Source organism: Pyxicephalus adspersus, chromosome 3 (assembly GCF_032062135.1).
Source record: "Pyxicephalus adspersus chromosome 3, UCB_Pads_2.0, whole genome shotgun sequence".
Lineage (NCBI taxonomy): Eukaryota > Metazoa > Chordata > Amphibia > Anura > Pyxicephalidae > Pyxicephalus > Pyxicephalus adspersus.
In genome coordinates this window covers 102,152,437-102,168,738 of record NC_092860.1, presented here as the reverse complement: position 1 = coordinate 102,168,738, position 16,302 = coordinate 102,152,437, and the positions used below count along the sequence as shown (strand labels likewise).

The 16,302-nt window shown below is 37.1% G+C and overlaps 1 protein-coding gene across 1 annotated transcript in view; it reads left to right on the top strand.

Moving 5' to 3' along the window:
* The window catches only part of MAML3 (mastermind like transcriptional coactivator 3), a 195,222-nt gene that overhangs the window by 98,158 nt on the left and 80,762 nt on the right, over nt 1-16,302 (top strand). The window contains exon 2 of the mRNA XM_072405848.1: nt 13,371-14,888. Coding sequence (XP_072261949.1) covers nt 13,371-14,888 — 1,518 coding nt within the window. The remainder of the gene's footprint in view (nt 1-13,370; nt 14,889-16,302) is intronic.

The following is a 16,302-nucleotide window of genomic DNA, read 5'->3' as shown; positions in this document are numbered from 1 at the left end:
TGCCGGTTGCAGACGACAATAAGACTAGTATTGTTGCAATATTACCTGTGACTTTCTGTGAATTAAACATAGATTTTTCTGCTTGGTTCATCTTTGTAAAGTTTGCCAATGGCATACTTGGCAATAAATGAGAAGAAATTTACATTAGGAAAAAAGTATCACTGTTCATGTCGCCTATCTGCCATAAGAAACTTAAAGAAAAACTAGTTAAAGTTAAAATTGCAAGTAGACAGGTCCTTTATTGCAGAAGAGACAGGCAATTCCTTGCATAAGTTCATATTTGTTTTTCAATCACATTAGCCAGTATTATACGCATGGCCCTCTATATTAATGAGCAATGTGCATCTTGGAACGATTGTGTTTCCAAATTAACAACAGACATAATTACTTTCAGTCTTCCATACAACCTTGGTGGGAGGATAAGGACAATTTGGGCAAACCTGACAGATATTCATTCATATGCCAATAAATGAGGTGTTGTGTAAAGCTATGTACAGACATTTTTAAAAAAATAGTTTGCAAAAAAAAAAAATAATAAGGACATACAAATATTCTCTAGGATTGAATGAAGCACCAGCCACCTGTACAGACAACAATAGTGTTTGTTAAGAGATCAGGTAGTAGTGTAGTCACTTCCTTTCCTTGTCCTTAAAGAGGAACTAGACTGAAAATAGCATAAAACAAAAAAATAGACTTGCCTTCAATCTCACAGGGCAGTCCGATCCATCTGGAGGTTTCTTCCATCGGGTCCCCCGTCGTCCCGGCATCCATCGCTGAACCAAGAGCCTCCTTAGTATTAGGGGGCGGTGCCGGACTTTTTTTTTTATTATAAAAAAGAGTGTTGCACTTAAAAAAAAAACAAAAAAACAACAGAATTTTTACTTTACATAAAAGAGTTGTCTATCTTTTTATGTAAAGTGAAATTTCTGAGTTTAGGTACGCTTTAAGTGATGACAACAGATCATTGGAAGATCATCATTTATTTTAACCAAGAATTCTCATTCGTCACATGGTTTGTTTTTAATATTAATTACCTAGTATGTGTATGACCCTTAAGTTCAACAAAATCAGTAACAATATCTTGTGCACAGGACAAAGCAAAGTAAACCAAATATTAAAAAATGACATGGTTATCAGCAAGTTCTATCATTGTTTGTAATTCTTTATTTACAACCAATAGCAGAAATTATAGAGAAGGACACAAGCCTACCATTATATCAATGGCTTTAAAGAAGTAGTAAGAAATAATGTGCTGTAATTTGAATAATCAATGAAAAAATATTCTTATCTGTATAGATACTGCTCATCCCTACAACAACTGTTTCCAGTTGAAACGTCTGGCTAGAAAAGACAGTCAGCCGGCACATGCACTCATGGCTTTGTTTTCAGCAGCAGGTGGGAAATGGTTCTGTGCACCCTGATGATTTCCAATGAAACTGCTCGCAACAGGAAGTTAACAGCATTATGCTCTTATAAAAAAAGAATCCTTTATATTTTATAAAGGGTTAAAATGCTGAAAGAGCACATAATAGCCTAGCACCGCCATGTTTCCTAGCCCTAATGGATGCTTGTTTAAACACTAGAGGTGTTTGCATTGCTGTGGCTCGCTGCACGTTAAACACAGGCCTCTGAAACAGTACGCCAATCCAATAAAGGTATCAGCAGTTCAGCGTTGGGAGGCAATTACTACAAGGTCCCAAGTGTGCCTTCTAAGCTCTAGGAAGGAAAATTTGATCGAACTGACTAAAAGGAAAATCTGATTCTGCTCAGCGTCACGTGGAGGACACAAGGCTTAAACTGCAGTCCGGGTCTAAGGCAGGCAGCAGAAAATCAATACTCGAGCGAGTGAGAGCAAGTGCACATTGTTAGGAGGGGAGGCTTCTAGACAGCCTGTTAGTAGCTGTGGAAATCATATCACAAGCCCCATCGCCCTGTCTGTTTTTTGCGTGTTGCAAGAAACTGAATATTATACATACCTAAGAAGAATTGGAATCACTAGCCATTCCTATTAACTATTTACTGCCCAACCAGTAGAGAACCAGGAAATGCATCTCTCAAAAAAAAAAAAAATAGTATTTGAAACTTGAACTTATTTTTTTTTTTTTTTTTTTAATTTTTTCCAGCCGCAGTGAATTAAATATTTATTTTGTCACCTTTAAATATTTTGTGCAATAAACTAGATCTAATTGGTTTGTTACATGATCTTTTTTCTTTTAATAAAAATTGTAGATCATACATTTTATTGTTAATGCACATAATGTGAGTCGTCCCCAGACGCAGCTCTGGCAATGGGTAATGGTCACCAACACAGCATATTACTGGTAGTAGTTGGATATAGTTAGTAATCTGCTTTTATTTTAATGTGGTTTAGTACAAAGTATTTGATGCTTCCCTGAGCTCAAAGATAATTTTGTACATGACACATCACAGTATTAGGAAGATGTTAGGACCAAACATTTTGGGTTCATTTTGTATGGGGGGGTAGAAGTTGACTTGCTTAATGTTATTGACACAGATAAGACTTTTTATTGTATATAAATGTGATAAGCAAAAACAACTAATTAGAATTCTTTGTTGGCTTGTGTGTAGTAAAATTTAGTTTGACTTCTGTTGCTTAGTTTAGTTTTATTTTTCATTGTAGCCCTTCTACTGCCCATTAAATATTCTCTAAAATGACTCATGCTCCTTTAACATGTACCAAAGGAATATATTCTGCCATTACTTTGTGAGTCACTGACCTGCAGAAACAATGCAGACTAGGAAGCCTGCCTGCATGCATGCATGTTCTGAGTCAGGTAATTAAAGGCTAACTCCAGGAAAAGTAATTAAAAAACCCATTGCAGTGCGCGAGTAGCCCCACTTAAATGGTAAATGCTTGTTCTTTGTCTAGGAGGGAAGTACAAAGCATTTTCACTTGCCTTTTCCCTTTGCTCCAGCAAACTCCTCCTCTGTGCATCCGGTTCCCCACAGCCTTTTCTCTAAGGCGCACTGTGCTGCTTTTGCAAGCACTGACATCATTCCTTACAGTGCAGAACCAATATGCCTGCATTGTAAATAAAGGCTCCTGAGTCACCTTTAAAAAAAGGTTCAGGACCCGAGGAACCCCTGCTAAAATACATAATTTAGAAAGATGCCCCTCACTTTGATGACTAGTTTGAAGAATGTCCTTGTTACTGCGGTGGTCATTCAGTTTTGTAGACAGGTAAAAGGATAATTTTAATCATACTTGTGACATTGGACCCTAATCTATGCAGGTACCATCAGATGGGAGGACAGTCAGCCAAAGCTCAAGGAAACTCTGGAGGAACTTTAGGGTTCCACATAACCCTGTTTAGGAATGGCTGACCTAGAGCATTGGAGAGGGAGAAACATCCCAGCTTCAGATGGGGAGGATAATATTTCATTATTTTCAAAAGGGTGTTAGTAATGCAAACTCTGCATTTCTCTATCACAGGTTTCCTTTTATTGCTTACAGGCTTGTCTGTCTGTCTAGTCTGTCTGTCACCCATACTAAGTACACTTAATCCTTAAGTTTCAACTCACTTTCAGAAGGCACTTTCGTAGATGTCATAAAAACATTATTCTAACCGGACTGAGTTCAAGAAAGAAAAATTGGCCTTTCTCATTAAATTCCATGGTATTTAAATAAGAACACCAAGAACATCAGCTTTCTTGAAGTTTTTCCTGAACAGATCATTCCCTAGCCAGATTTATTAGCATATCAAATGTAAGGAAAGACCTGAAAGAATGGGAGCACTCTAGTAGATGTGCACAGGAACTAGGAATAAAAGAGGACCCAGCTTTAGAAGAAGCAAGGTTTGAAAACAAAACTAATGATTAAAGGGGCTAATATTGCAGTGGAAGCTCCCTTTGTATGCTCACATATTCAGGAAGTCACACTGCACCTTGTTATAGACAAGGAATAAGAAACTTTAAAACAGATCCGGATATGTCAAAACCTGGGGAAGTCTAACCAAGCTTACAAATCACTTGTCCTAGATTTTACTGATTGCTCAAGCACTACTGAGAATACAGAAAGCAATGTGTGTCTGCAGCCATCTCTGTTGACAGTTGTGTAAAAGGCTGTTTATTTAGAGCATTTGTAAGTATAAGTAGGTCAGGGCCATATTGTTTTCTGGAACTGTCCCAACACCTCCTCTAAACAATTTTGATACCTGGTATCTTTGTCACAAGGGCTTTGCTTGCTATGATCCCCCTGTACAATAAGATGATACAGATAATACTATTCTATAAGCTATTAGGTAGGTTCAAGCTTGCATGATGTGACCTCCTATTAGTTGGAGGTTAAACATTTCGACTCAGGTCGCAACTTACATTTCTAGGAATAATAGTAGTAAACTAAAGGGCCACTGTTTTTGACAGGCGGGCAGAGGTACAATCAAATTTTTATGCAAAATGATTACCAGTTCCTGAAAATATATGATGCAATTTTCTAGTAAAATTCCTTACTCATTACATCCTAGATTAAAAAATAAAATAAAAAAAGTTTAAAATCCAAAGTCCTATTTTAGCATCTATGCATTTGGACATTATTGCTAATTGTAATTAGGCAGCCTATTCACACTAAATATGTCCTTAATGGTCTCAATGCCTAAAAAACATACCTGGACCTGTACTTTTTGGGAACTGGAGTGTAAACCAATACAAAAAACATTTATGTGATGCATAAAGCACTAAAGGGCCAGGTACATATGCACTGGGATGTCATTCAGAATGGAAAGCCGCACACATACTGTATACCTTATGAATGTGCAGGGAGCCTTACACCTAAATGCCTCATTTGCCTTGACTTTGAGATGGTTTTTCCTGTAAAAAGGCAAGTTAGAGTTTTTGTTTTTTATTTACAAATTTCCACTAAAAACATTATTTTCAGATTTTTTGGAAAAATCATACAACCGGAAACAAATAATAAAAGAGAAATAGCTGAATTTCCCTTGAGCTGTCCTCTTTGTATGAGTACTTTTTCTGATATGCCATAACCAGAATGGATAGTCTAAGAATTTTGTTGATTTTCTTATTTTATGGGTAACCAGATTTGCAGCTCGGGATATATTCAGAGCTCATTAATATCTCATTATGTTCATAGCAATATCACAGCTGATGTACGTTAACACATTCAGCACCGCTGAGAGGTTGACATGAATTGGGGCCATTTTATATTGCCGTGCCTTGTATTTTTTATTTTAGTGGAATAGATTTTAAGCATTGGTTCTGCTTGTTTGAGCCTCTAAATAAAGGATTGTCTGGAGCTGAGCCTCATTAACACAGACAGAAAATCATTGGCAACAAGAATGTGGTTGCATCCCTCACAATTTTCTTGTATTTTAAGTACAATTTACAAAGAAATAACTTGTGCTTAACTGGTATCTCTGCTTTCATATTTACACGAGCAGTATTCCTAGTAGGTCCTTATACATATTAGAAACAATCTGTCACTGTCACTGTTTTGAGTTTATTTGTGCATGCATTTGACATACAGTGTAACAATAGCTAAAACAAATTGGAAACACTTGCTTTGAAATTACAGAGGGTAAGACAGCAGAGCATGCTACTAAGAGTATGCTTAGAATTATTCACAGGAAATGTAGATTTCCTCCTATTATTTAAAAAGTCCTACTTTGAACCAATTTAACCTAAAGCCATGCTTTGGGCTTACTGGTGTTGGACCCACAGCTTACTACATATACCACTTTATGCTGTTTAAGTCAGAAGGAGAAGCCCTGCATAAGCAGTCCACCCCACCCCTCATCTGACAGTTTTAGGTGTCTTAGTAGCCAATCAGGGAGCATCTTGCTGTCATTTGCTTCCACATTTCAGAAACATGGAATATGTGGCTTCACTACTCCATTTACTGGGTAAATGGATGGTGGGAAAACAAATGTGAACCTGGGTTGCAACTTGGCAAGTACAGGTTCTCTTAAAAACTTGAAAGCAGTGCTTGAAACTCAGTTAGAACAAAAATTATGCCCCATAGAGAACATAATTATTGCCAAATAGATGAAAAGAACAAGCAATAATGCTTGACATGGACACTTGAAGCTGGAATTTGTAGTGTGCAGCAGACCTAGCACACAGCATGAATAGGCACTTCCCTGCTTGCCATTCTTGGATAGACCTCAGCCCCTGTTTATTGTAAAATACTTTATATAGTACAGCTATAACAGAAAATCGTACATGAAATGCTCAGAATTAGCATCCAAATGTCTGCAAAAAAATGACTATTTGAAATTCTGGGCTTTCCACAAATCAATCCACTGATGGTCTCTGTTTCTAAGGGGATGTGTCACTAAAATGTCTTCATCCATACTAGCAAAAGCATTCTTATGTTCCCATAATCTATTGTGAAACTTACAGGAAGTGTCAGAAAGTGCTTATCGTTGGCTCAGCAAGATACATGTCTCAGTGTTTAATATGTGTTAAGTGATATTTCATAAAGAGTTATCTTGTTCCCACTTAAAAGTTCACAAGTGAGAAGAAGCAGGAAATATTCCCACCCAAAAGGCCATCAAAACTATTGTATCAAGTGTCCTATGTTTAAAAATACAGTTCAAGAATGACACCAGGGCTAATTAATGGCTTAAATACAAGTAATTATAGGTTTAGGATTCCCACGCCTTTTTATTTTAGAGATATTTGTTCAATACACTAAAAACTGATGCTGAAAAAGTAGAAAATTTTTGTAGATAAAGCTCAGTGGCAGCAAGGGTTGCGTGCAAAGTCTGAATCTCTAAACTGACGTAGGGCGTTTGTAAAACCTTATTCCCACTAAAATTTGCAGTGTTTTTTTCACTTGGATGTCAGCTTAGCAACATAAACATAGTGCCCTACCTACTTAAGCATTTAGGTCTGTAGTTTATTCTTCTTCACCTATATTGACACTTTTTCAGAAAACCAAGTTACAGAGAGATTGGACCATGAGAGAGCCGTCTTCCTCTCAGCTGATAAATATCTACTGTTAGTGTAAACTAGTTGATGCCTTTTGTAAAAGTATATTACATAATATTCAATATACAAAGCTTTTAACACAAGGATGAGGCTCTTTATGGGGCCATTTTATTGTATGCACTATGGGGATGCATGCAATAATGCGCACATTCCCACTTTGAGTGGGTTGACTATCTTGTCTGTTCTATCTAAAACTACTTGTATGGTTACAATAAAATGTACCAATACAATGTATGGTTTTATGGTACAAAAATGATTTGTTCACTGTAGATATATTATCTGCCTGAGGAATTTTAGATTTTTTAAGTTGGCTTTATTTTTGGTTGGCTGAACAAATGTAATATAAAATTCTAATTGTTTACTAGATTATAACTTGTTGTGTGCTAACTTTGATTTCGCATTTACATCATTGCTTACAGAATCCTAAACAAATAGAAACAGAACATGTGAGACACTTTTCTTTTTCCTGTAAAGTCACTTATATTTTTCGTGTTGACGTTTAAAGACTAAATAAGGCATAAGTGAAATGTTAGGGTTAATAGAGCAGTGTATAGAAAAGACTCAAGCTACTAGTGCTGCCACAAGCCAAGAGACAATCATCTGACTATTGAGTGTGAAATCCTTGATAAGCACTGAGAAGTCTGTTCTTATTTCCAGTGTAGTGTTCAAGAATAGTAGAAGAAGAAATGTTAAGATAAAAAAGCCGCTCTGGGTTCATCCAAGTGTTTGGCATAAGATTCTGAATGTAGCCCTGCCTTGACCACAATACTATTAGGGCAAAAAGGTGCAAAAGATTTTTGTAAAGACATTGTATTGAAAAATGCTAGTAACAAATGCTTGCATTGAAAAAACTGAAGCTTAGCAAAAAAGTATCTGCAAAGATCCATGCATTAAGGGTTCAATTTTTTTTCCGGAGGAGTCTATTGTATTTTTGGTGGGCACATACCGGTACTTTGAGTTGTTATAGCATTGTTTACTATAAAGTAACTTCAACTTTGACAATATCATGTTCTTTCTATATAATATTACAATAGATATTTATTTATTAGCCCCAAGGAACAACTTAAATTATGTTACCCCAGTTTATTGTGAGTCACTGGAAGAAAAAACCTCTTACATTGGTAAGACAAATGATCTTTTACAGATGTGGCTAGAATGCCACCCTTGTAGACAGCTTAAAAAGCAATAAGTGTCATGCAGTTGGACCTTTCACGTGACATTGATCCCAGAAATGTGCAGGCATCATCAAGAATGAGGTCAATCAGTGCCAGTTAAGGGAACCAGAAGGAACCACTAGCAACCTTGGGAAGACCACTCCTTGAGAAAAGCTGCTCTAGAATGGATTGATTACTACAATGACTGTGCCAAACTGCACTTTTTAGTATTAAGCAAATTGCCAAGATGGAATTTTTAAGCATGTACTGTATTGAACAATAACATATTCCAGTATTATAATGTTCCTATTGGTCTTAAAACTACACCTGAAAAAATGCAGGCTGACATCGAGGTTTCATGATCATATGTAACAGAATGCTTCAAAAGCACCAGAAAAACATACAATATCAAAAAAAATGTAATCATGTCAATTTTTTAAAACCTAGATAACTTATGTCACAGTTTGATCTTTGAGCACATTAGGATCCTCATAACTTGCTGTCTGGAGTTTTTGTTTAAATAGCCAGTAAGCCAGAATTTTACATTGAATAGCAATCTACTCATAGAAGTTTTACATGGAGAAGGATTATCACAAATTTGTATTATTATATGTTCAGTTATTGTGTAGGTCTATCCGCACACTTACCAATAGAAATGCTTGAGTTTTTAATGCTTCACAACCTTATAAAATGCCCATAATTGCTGCTATATAAATATGAATCACCCTTCAGTTTGAAATATTAATGGTCGAACGCTTTGTAAAAATAATTTGGGGTTAGTTGCGTAACTGGTTTTAGAGTCTGAGAGCTTTCACCTGCCCAACAACGTATCCGATTTCCTCCTGTTTTTTTTGCTTCCTACTATCTTTTTTTTCTGTACTGAGTCATAGATATGAAAAACAACTCAGGTCCCTCTGTTCACAGGAAAAGGAACATTTTTAATATAGTAGATAAAATCGCTTTATTAAAAAAAGGGTTTGCTTTAAACTTCATGTATATGAAAGTGTAACAGTGTTTCCTTGGTTATTACGCAGTCCTTTCCTCCCAGAACTACTGTTTCCAGTTACGGGTAAAGACCGGTATGTGGTATATGGAGTTGCCAATCTCTCCGAGACTTTAAGCTGCAAGATCCCCATACTAGTTCAGATTTGCCTATCCTTGTGCTATTCCCCAAAATGTCAGTGGTTGCTTCATTGGCATGCATTTACAGAGAGTGCCAGCCAAATTGTGGACTACTTGTTGGAAATTCAGTCTATGGACATTATAGCAGACACTTGAGGGTGCCTGCAAGCATTCTTTGTTTTCTTCTAGGACATGCCAAGAGCCCCAAAATATAGGAAGCTCCAATGTATGAATATCAGCTTGACCTAGGCAGTCAGTGGTTGCCTTCTGTTTCTTTTATTTGGTCTGAAAGTATGTTTGGTGATCTTACTGGCCTTTTGGTGAGGTGTATAAAGCAGGAGAGATCGGCCAAGTGCAATTTCCCTAAATTTGCCAGGATTTCGTATTTCTTTAGAATATGAATAAATATTTCTGCAGGCATCTTGTGTTGCCTATAGTAACATTCACAGTTTAGTTTATTAGGTATGAATTTCATTTATTTCCTATTTTAAAGCCTAGTGTACACAGGCGTTGTTTCACACACAACATTTGTAAGCATTTTAAAGGCTTTTCTAGACCAGGCCATGTGTCAAAGAACAGGAGAGAAACTCATGCGTAGTTATCTGTCCGTGTTTGCAAATGTTTATGATAATAATGCACACATGTTTATAGTTACCCTTTAAGATATAAGCAGATAAAGGTATTGTCAGAGAAAGACTTTTGATTTGTGGAGAAAGAATAAATTGCACATTACTTGCATGAATTAATTTACCATGAACAATATATCTGATACTAGGAACTTTTTTTAATTTGATTTTTGAGTACTACCTCGGCCATTGTCCATTGCAGAGTCATGTGTAAGCCTTCCGCTTACTTTTGTGGAATTACTCTTTTGCTGGCCCCAGACACTAACCAACTTTCCTCACTAGCCAGGGGCAGAGGGGAATCTGTGTCTCATTGATGTGGCTAGCATGGAAATAACTCCATAGAGTAAGCAGTCTCAATCTCTGATGATGGTAAATTGTTCTGGGTCTCCAGAGTTGTGATATCTTTGCCAGAATACTCATCCCATCATTTATAGATCATTTCCATCAAGTAAAATAAGTATAAATTAGCTCTTTAGCTGCTCAAGACTGTTGGTTTGTAGTTGATTTATAACAATCAGAGCACCTCAAATAGGATACATAAATGTTGTTTTTTTTTCTATCTCGAGAAACCTTTTAAGTGCAGTAGTATGGTTTTTTCCAAGGTTTATTAAAAACAGAAGCTATTTGAGTAAGATCTTTTCCTTTTAGAATGTGTATAAAAAATGTTTTTAGGCAAATTAACCCTTCCTGATTTTTGATTTCCTGTCCTGTGTCCTTTATATGTAAGACAACTCGATGCATAATGTCAGCAGAGCATTTCTTCTACCTTGTGCATTGTAGGTGGTACTGGCAGTGAACAGGTTATCGGAGCGCGGTGAAGATAGATCGTGATAGGCAAAGACTGTTACCATAACAACAGCACCTTGGCTTAATCTCTTTGGAGAAATGAATTGCTGCTGGTGATTTAGAGCAGAGCTGCTCCTCCAGGCACATAAAACCTCGAGTACCCCTTCTTGTGTTTATGTAAAAGATGCTGCATTTATAAATGTAACGCTTCATTTCAGCCTCTCATTGAGCACTTTCACAGATAATTTCTCTAAGGTTTGTTGTTGTTTTAGTTTGTGTTCTAAGTGTATAAAAATGAATAAGTTCATAGACAAAATTCAAAATTTGTCATAGTTTAATCTTTTGAAGGTAATTTTTTTTTTGTAATCACATTTCAACACGTGTCTAGCAGCAGGAGTAGTTTTGAAGGAGTTCACTGAAATAGGAATGAAAACTAAATTTTCCAGCTCATTACACAGGCTACCAATATGAAGTGCTTTTGGGATAAAATGAAGCTGAATGCCTATTGTAATATAAAAGCCATATTTTAAGGAATCGAGACAGTGAGCTTACTTTGTTGTCACATACTTAATTAGGAGTGTGCCTAGGAATTTTGCTGTCTGTTCTCTCACCAATTATGAAGGATATGCATGGATTCGCGTTCACATAATTTGAATGGGCTGCTCACTGCAGTCCAGAAATCCAACCTGTACTGTATTTTCACCAGTACATTGCAATGCACTATAATTCAACGCCCTGTTGTACAGCACACAAGTACACTGGGGTACAGTTCAGAAGGGATAAGATACGTGCTGCTATAACATGTGATATTGCATCCAAGGCATTTGTGATCAGGCACCCAGCACTAAAACATCCAAACTAGTTTAAAGTGTGTAATCTTAAAACAGATCTAGTCTGGGTTTTTACAATGAAACAGTTAAAGGATACACCACCTAGCCTATTCCTAGTAAACAATAGTCTGCAAATTTACAACTGGAGATTCTTCCTCGGTATTCCTCGGTAATACGTTTATTCTGTGCTAGGCAATCCTAGCATAAGCATAAGTTTATATTGACAGCAGATACTAGTCTTCTCTGATTTTACAGCAGTTAGTGTAAATCATATCAAGTGAGAAAAATGACAAGGTAATATGTAAAGAATATAATACTTTAGAATTTGTTATTTAACGGTTGTTCTGTATTTTTTTTTTTGTGTGCTTCTGTAATGGATGACAGTTGTTTAAAGGAAAGAAGTCTTATACTTATGGGAGGGAAGTATAATGCATTTATGTGTAGTCCATTGCTGCTCTGGGGCATGGATGTGATCTCAGCACTGTGGATATAGAGTCCTTTGATCTGTAGCTGGGGTAAAGCCTTACCTTCCTTAGGTCCCTTAACGCCCTTGTGTAACAGGCCCTGACAGGAGAAAGTGTCAATGTTGCTGAGATAATACGGCTTGTATCAGCTGGCTTTCCTGTGATGGCAGTCATTTCTAAGCCAGGAAAAGTCTTTGATTTGGAGAACAACTAAAGGAGTGTCTTGAAACACCAAACGAATATGACTAAGGCAACTGTCATATATGTGCTTTAGTTTTAACAGCATTTATGTGTTTAGTGAAATTTAGACACAATTCTTTTTATCCAGCATTACACAATTTCCCAATTTGTTATATACTTTAGGTATGTACATGTATCAGTTCTATTTACCTTTAAAGTTCTTTTGTTTGTTAAAAACCAGCTGCATACACATCCATTCCAGCTATTTCTCACGCTTAATGCTTTAGGTTACTCTGTTGTGGGTGAACTTACTTTATATACATGGAACTTCCAGTTTGTCCACTTCATATTACCTTGTTTGCAATAAAGCTGTTAAGCTACATTTAACTGTACACAATGTTAGTATTATCCGTGTGATATTATGGTAATATGGTAAAATACATATTCGGGAATACAGTAGAATAGTTGCCTTTTTTGTTTGTTCCCAAAGTTTGGTCAGGTAAACACAACCTTCAGAAACCTTGCAACATTATTGTGATAATAAAGAGAATAGAATGTGCCTCTGAAACTTAATATTTAAGTTGGCTGACCTCTAGGGATCTTTAATGTCTTCCTAGAATTATTTTTTATTATTGGACACCGGAAGAGATCTGCTGCTAATTATAAACTCAGTGCACCAGTCCAAAGATTTTACAATTGGTAACTGATTGTTTAAATTCCCAAAATTTACACACCCATGTTTAATTTTTTTCCCTTGCAAACATGGAAGGGGGGATGAACCCCAGAGCCACTGGAGCCTATAGTCAGCTTTGCTTGTATACTTACAAATGATATTTACCAGTGGCTGACCTGACCACTTGGCCTTGCTTTCTGTTCAGCTTTGCTCTATCACACTCCCTGAAATCTCTTACTGGGTAGTGAAGTGTTAGGTGACTAAGCTCTGAAGTCGGCGCAGATTTCAGTTTTGTCAGCGATGCCAGTATTGAAACGGTGAGGTGGGCTCACAAAATATGTACCTGCAGGTATGTGAAGTTATGCCACCCACTAGCACAAGAATAGTCCTAATAGGTAATGATACAAACCTTTGCTCATAAATGAAGGCTTCCTTCTGCCTCCTTGTGGTTTTCTATCAGGATGCTGGACTGTCTCTGTGACAATAATAATACATTTGCCTTGTGTTATAATCTAAGCTTCAATCGTTTATAAATGCAAATGTATTTATTTGTGTTCTTCTCTTTGTAGCTTCAAGAAGCTGTGCAGAAGAAACTAGAAGGGGCACGCTCACCTCTTAATGGAGAGCAACAAAATGGCATTTGTGACGACAGGTATTCCCCTTCTGCTAAACGGCGGAGAAAGGACATACAAGGTATGGACACTCTTAATAATATTCCAAACATGCCACTGCCTTCGGTGTCACCCCTTCACCAGCTTGATATAAAGCCACACCTACCTGTTACTAATAGTGTAACTCATTCAGGTGCAACAGAGGACATGAGTAAAAATGGTGGACAACAGGATGTAAAGCTAGCAGTAAACGGTTCTAGTGAGTTGGAGGAAAGTTTTAATGTCAATAAAGACACAAAACAAGAACCACTAGATGATGCTTCTGTCATTGACACTTCTGATACTTCCCTTTCCAACCAAAACAAACTTTTTTCGGACATTAATTTGAATGACCAGGAATGGCAGGAATTGATAGATGAACTTGCTAACACTGTCCCTGAAGATGACATTCAGGACTTGTTCAATGAGGACTTTGAGGAAAAAAAAGACCTAGACTTCTCCAGGCCTACAGCTCAAACACCCCTTCCTCAAGAAAGTGCCAGTGTGAAGAGCGATCCATCTCACTCTCCGTTCCCACATGTCTCCATGGGTTCTCCCCAGGTTAGACCTTCTTCATCTGGCCCCTCTTTTTCTAATGTTTCTTCTGTGTCCAGTATACCCTCAGTTTCCAGTGCTCCATCAACAATAATGCTTGCTGGTTCTCCTGCAAGTTGTATTGTCCAGTCACCACAAACACCAAATCCACCTCATACACCCGGTCAGACCTCAACAAGACCTGGTAATGGTTATGTCATGACACCAACTTCTAGTTCAAATGGGTCAGTAAACCTCCCAAGTGCTGACTTATCTCCAGCTGAGCAACTAAAGCAAATGGCAGCGCAGCAACAGCAACGAGCAAAACTTATTCAACAAAAGCAGCAGCATCAGCCGCAACAGCAGCAGCCGCAACAGCAGCAACCGCAACAGCATACAAACCAGCCATCCAACTGGTCACCTGTGGGGCCTCCATCTAGTCCATATGGAGGGACCTTTGGAACTGAGAAGCCAAATAGTCCAATGATGTATCCCCAATCTTACAGCAACCAAAATTCCATTGTACCTCCAATAGGAAATAATCCATCTAAAACCACTATGAACAACTACCTCCCTCAAAGCCACATGAACATGATAAGTCAGCAGACCAGCAATTTGAACGCCAACTCCATCAGCAAAACACCCAATATGCTCAATTATGGTAATACTAAACCACTGACACATTTTACTGTGGATATGAGTCAAAGAATGACTCCTCCAATTGCCAACCAAAACAAAAATGCCATGTTACCATACATACAACAACAGCAACAGCAGCAGCAACCTTCGATGCCACCACAGATGAGCCATTTGAGTGAGGAACAGAAGCGCATGCTTATCATGAAGCAGAAAGGACTTATGAATCAACAGATGGGTTATGGATCTCTCCCTAATCATGGCCAGGTAGGTGTTTATCAAAGTGGTCCTAAAGTTTTTTTTTTTTTTTTTGGTAGGTTTAAATATATTTGTTGGTTTGGTTACAGAAGTGTGTTTTTCACATGTTTCTGAACTGAATACCTTTTTTTGCTAAAATAAACTGCCCAGTGTGGCCTACACTATAGCTTTTATATGTAAAAAGCAAGAAAATGTGTGATGATAGGATCCATGCATCAACCAGGAAATTAGCTTTCACTTGTATAATTACAATAATCTAATAACTATTCAAATCGAAATTCTTAGTTTGAGTAACTGTGTTTTTGTATGGTTTCTAAAGTAAAATCCTATATCTAGAGCACAATTTAGAGATTAGTGGAGATTGTAGTTTTATATACCAGTATAAGGAAGAGTTCTGAGCTTTCTTTGTTCCTAGAACATCTTGTTGGAATATGCCATGTAGGTTGTGTGGACATAGGTGCAGCATCTTCATCGAATAAAAATAAACCTTGGTGTTTTATTGTTTGTTCTGTGATAGTGTGATTTGCTTGAAATAAGCACAGTGTACAGAATTTTTTCCATTGCTCTGTGGTCAGTAAAAGGTATATGCACAATATATAAAATTCATGCTCTCCATTGCCTCTGCAGCGTGGTTCAGTCATCATAGAACAAAGCTAAGGTATAAAAGAAGATAAATGGCTGCAAAGCACACTTGTGACCCAGGGTTACTTGCAATCTCTGTCCATCTGATAAAGAGCAATATCGTGTTCCCTATCTCTATCCTCTTCCATTATCTTTAGGGCTGTCAGGTACACAGCAGGATGGAGAAATCGGATTTCTTCCTGTGCTTACAGGAGGTCTTATGAGCTGTGCAGCCAGTTTACACTGCAGAATCTCATTACAAGCTGTTCTATGAATCACTAACATGACTTGCCAGGCTCAGAAATAAGTAAACAATATTCTGGACATAAGTCTGTCAATGCTCTCTCTATGTTTTAAATGTAAGTGAAATTGTCTGGCGTATTGGTTTAACCAACCGGGATATTGCTAATATTTTTCCTATTATTAGCAGTAGTATACTTGGAGGTTTTATAGGCATCAGTAGCGATAATACCTTTTGTAGTATGCATCAAAATACAATCATGTGAAAGAATAATATGTGTTTAACATATTCAGTAGAAACTGAACCTAGATAATGCCTGAACAAAGATGGGTACACTTAACATGAAAATATGATGCTCAGTCCTCTTTGGAGCTAACATGAAATAGAACCAAATGATAAATTAATAAAAAAAAAGCTAAAAGCATAAAGCTCTTCCCCTTTAAATACCACATGTAAATGTAGCAGTTATCTAACCGTTATTGCAAGAAAAACCTTGCAGTGGAATACACATGCTGCATTTGTATTTGATATTTTATTGTAGACTTTGACTATATTATTTCT